General features: G+C 44.9%; 1 protein-coding gene across 1 annotated transcript in view; it reads right to left on the bottom strand.

Annotated features, from left to right (window-relative positions):
• Positions 1-1,256: 1,256 nt before the first annotated feature.
• The window catches only part of STOML3 (stomatin (EPB72)-like 3), a 35,938-nt gene continuing 32,840 nt past the window's right edge, over positions 1,257-4,354 (bottom strand). The window contains exon 7 of the mRNA XM_006879530.1: positions 1,257-1,481. Coding sequence (XP_006879592.1) covers positions 1,257-1,481 — 225 coding nt within the window. The remainder of the gene's footprint in view (positions 1,482-4,354) is intronic.

The raw sequence follows: 4,354 nt of genomic DNA, 5'->3' as shown, positions 1-4,354 counted from the left end.
TTATTGGGGGTTTGATCTGCATATTAAGAATTACTTTGTAGCTTAGGTATCTGTATTCTTCCTTGTGTATCATTGTGCTAACTAGTACAGCATTTGTCTGTCAGTTTGCTGTACTGCGGTAATTTGTGTGTTGCTTTGAGGATGAAAGCTGTGCCCCAGTGTGTCAAATGCCAGAGGAGTCACCCATAGTGGTCAGGTTTTCGTGGGACTCCTAGAGTAGGACAGTCTAAAAAGCAGGATTGTCCATCCACTTCTGAAATAGCAGGCATCCGAAAACTCTATGAAGAACAGTGTTAACACCTAACAGACATGAAATAAAATGGTAGCTTTAAAAATTCTCTGTTTATGAAAAGATAATAAAATAACTTTCACCCAAATGCTTATTTGAACATTCACATCACACTGCTTCTTTATTTTTAACAAGACTTTGGTTTTTACAAATTATTCTCAATTGCCTGTGTCTTTGGGGACTAACAAAAGTGTGAAAAGATGAAATCCATGGGTTGATTTTCCTCAGTCATGTCAAAGGCTGGGACCTTTATGAGCATTCTCACGGTAAGGAATGGACTGCTGGTATCTGCTGTCCTCTTGTGTTCTGGGGCCCTTTAACCACAGCTCCAGGGTGAGGCACTGGCCAGTGTCCCCCTTGGGCCACCTCCCAGGGTACAACCATCCAGAGCCAAGCCTGTGCACTGAGTGAGGAGTCTGCAGCTGGGGACTTTGGTAACCTCCCTCTCATCGACATCAGTCATAAGTCAAATCATCATGGACCTGTGTTTTGTTTTGGTTTGTGGTTTGTTTTTTTTTAATTTGAGGTGCTTTAGGGAAAACATTATTTTCTGACTCTAAGGTAAACATCTCGTTGAAATATGAGCCTTCAGTTAAGAAACTATTCTAAACTATCAGTTTAGAAACTATTTGACATACTTCTTAAAGTAATTTAAAAAGTCATTCTAAAATCTCTGTCACTATCACAAAAGAGATTTCTCTTCTTTCCCTAATGCATACCAAGCTTCTGTAAGTCAGATTATTTTAACTAATGAAAATATCGCAAAGATAATTATACTCTTACAGATAACAGTTAGGCACTGCCCTCATTTATGGCTGTTTTGTGCCTTTTTGCCCCTCTGGCATTTTCCTATTGCTAACCCAGCCATGAGTTACGCTGCATGTGGTGTTCTTGCCTCTTCTAAAAGCTGTGTGCTTGCTGCAGATGGACAGGACTCCTACACAATGGTCAGCTACGTGCGGTGACTTCAGGCTCTGTTAGGAACCTTCCTGTCATTGTCATAACTAATGCCTCCGATGCCCTCCAGGATATTCATGGGCAGAGGAAACACGATCGTGGAGTTCTTCTCTGTGGCTACCGTGGTCAAGGTTTGCAGGTAGCGCAGCTGCAGGGCGATGGGAGACTCTGCCAGCACCATGGAAGCAGACTTAAGGGACTTGGACGCGTTCATTTCTCCTTCAGCTGCAAGGACCTAGAAGGAGAGCCATAAAAGAGGTCAGAAAGAGCCGCTCGCTCCCAGGACCCTTGTCGGTTGCCATCAAGTAGAGTCCTCAGACTCCCGGCGTGATGACCTTGTCTGTGACAAAAGGAAGCAGCTGTTTAACACACGCACATGTATGTGAGAAGGAAACCTTGTGAGCCCTGAGCCTCCACTGAGTTCTTGTTAACCTTTGTTGTCACTGGCCATCTAGCTACTTCCTATACAAGACAGTTGTATATGAGCAGGGTACAACTGCCCCGTAGTGGTGATTGCCAGACCTTTCTTCCAAGAAGTTTCTGGAAGGAGTCAGTAACTGAATACGTCACGTCATCACTTGCACGTGAGGGGCTCCTGGCAGCTCACTCATTGCCATGGTCTGAACTGAGTCATAGCTGACCCTCGGCTGGATTTCTGAGGCGGTAAATCACACAGGAGGTGATTGCCTGTGTTTCTCCCACGGGGCTGCTGGTGGATTGGAAGTGCCGGAGAAGCACAGCGTTTGAGTTAATAATGCAGCTCCCTGCAGGCTATGCCACCAAGGCGCCCTTCTGATAAATAACTCATAGCAGTCGAGTCAGGACTGAAGCCGACTCATACCTGATCCTCCAGCAGGTTTTCCGAAAATCACATGGAAGGAAACTGTCCATCTTTCTCCTGTGAAGTGACTGGTGGATTCGAAATTCGAACCAGCAGAGACACACGGCCTTTGGGTTAGCAGTGCAACTCCTCATGGACGACGCCATCAGAGCATTCTCTGAGAAATAACGCTTTCTCTTCCTGTGTCTGTAACTTTCTGCCAGCTGGCACTGGGCTACTACTTACTTCTTCAGCAAGGAAAAGCATTTCACACCTTGATGTGATCAGAGAAACAGTGGGAGGTTGCAGGAAGCAGGGGAGTTGTTTTACAAATCATGAGTCCCTGGATTTCATTTTAGTTTCATGGAAACTAAAAGCATTCTCATCCACACAAGGCATGCTGACTCGTCTACCTGGCAATGCACTTGAAGTCTCTGCAGCCTCGTTATCTGTGGCATTGCTTTTTAGAGGCATCTGCAGGTTCAGATTTCCACCTGGCTGCATTATTGTTGTTACTATTGCTGAGCTGTTTTTATTTTATTCTGCTGACAACTTATTGCATCAAAATTGTTCCTTGTTCTTTCCGTCTAGATGACAGACAACAGCAAGTGCCAGTCTGATAGGACCCACCAGGACTCTCGGAATCATTCCCACTCCTCTTCTAGTTCCAGGATTTGTTTTGAAGAATTGCATGGAGAGCTCATGGTGGCACTCACTGCCTTCCTGGCCATCAAGTCTCAAGTCCATTGCTGGAGCTTAGGTGCTGGGGCTTAGCAGACAAGGGGAATGGATAGAGGAAAGCCCTCAATTGATGGAAGAAGGGCTACAAAGGCTTTCAACCTCAATCTCCTCAGATGCTGGGAGTAGACTAGAACCTTCAAACTTTTTTCCAATTAGCCGCCAACCACGGTAACTGCTTGCCCTAATTTTGCAACCCCATGGAAAATGGGAGCCAGCCCAAAGGAGCTGTCTCCCTTTCCTTATATAAAGGCATCTGTAGAGAAGACTCAACCACACGGTTTTAACCTTCAGTAGTAGAAACCATCATCAGCCTTAGAGAGCTGTGCTGTTAACTCAAAGGCAACCCTCTCTGGTGGTCCAAATCCACAAGTTTCTGTGAGGGAGAAAGATGGGCAATCTCCTCCCAGGTGATTTACCACTTTGGAAAATCAGTGGAGGGTCAGCTATGGCTCAGTTCAACTTGACAGCAATGAAGAGGAGGTGGAGGATTAGCTAGCCTCCTCTGTCATCTTGAAAAGTACAGGCTAAACATTCAAATCAAAATCTACCAGAATGTTCAATTCCCCACAGAGCACACAGGCTTCTAATCTAATAGATTCCTGTTACTGCAATAAACTTATCCATCCAGTTCGTGGAAGGTATCTAACTATCCAGCCTGGGAGGACATTGGTTAGATTCTAGAAGCTCTAAGATGTGCAGCTGTAGCTTGGGTTGTATTGACTCAAGACTTTCAGTCCAGTAGCGAGGCCAGAGCCGTGACTCCTAAGATAGATTCCTTTGTTGCTTCAGAATTGCAGCTTTATAGTCCTGTAAAACTGGCCCCATGCTAAGACATACCACTCCTCAGTCCAACGGGTGGGAATGGGAGCTGCTGTCACTGGTGCTTCATTTTCCCCAGGGACCTGGTGTGAAGCCAGCATCAGGACCCACCTTGCATATGGCTGAATGTCTGCTGGACCAAATTCATTAAGCTGCCCATTCTCTTGGTAAAAACTGAGAAAAAAAGAGTCTTTTCTGACAGGAGGAGTCCCTTTATAGTATAAATGTGGCTATTAGTAAAAAGGTTCAAATGTGCGCATGTGTATCTCAGAAGATATGACCTCCTGGCTATTTTTAAACAGTCAGAGAGCTCAGCTCATTGCTGTGGAGTCAGAACTGACTCCTAGCTGATCCTCCTGCAGGTTTTGAGGCTGCAGATGGCACAGGAAGATGTGGGAAGCCAAATATTAAGTTATACGTTACACTAAATGCTTAATCAGGAATTGAAAAAAAACACAAATACAAGCTGGAATTTCTCTTGTGACAAATCACAAGAAATGAGTTGCTTTCTGCAGACAACAAGCAGCTAGGGCCTCCTGCAGAGGGAATGTTAGAGTCTATGCTCTTGTAAACTACTTCCTTCCTGAGCTAAGCATAAGGTTGATAATAGAGGAAAAACCCGGCTTCATTTACAAAAGAATTCTCTTTATGATTTACTTCCTGGCCTTTCTCAATAAAGGTTACAGAGAGGCATGGTTTGAGGCTGCTTTAGTCTTGCAGTCCCCCCC

The sequence above is a fragment of the Elephantulus edwardii genome, unplaced genomic scaffold, assembly GCF_000299155.1.
Source record: "Elephantulus edwardii isolate Elephantulus edwardi_28Jun2011 unplaced genomic scaffold, EleEdw1.0 scaffold00004, whole genome shotgun sequence".
In the NCBI taxonomy this organism is placed as follows: Eukaryota; Metazoa; Chordata; class Mammalia; order Macroscelidea; family Macroscelididae; genus Elephantulus; species Elephantulus edwardii.
Note: the sequence above shows the minus strand (reverse complement) of the source record. Positions and strands in the feature narration are given on the sequence as shown.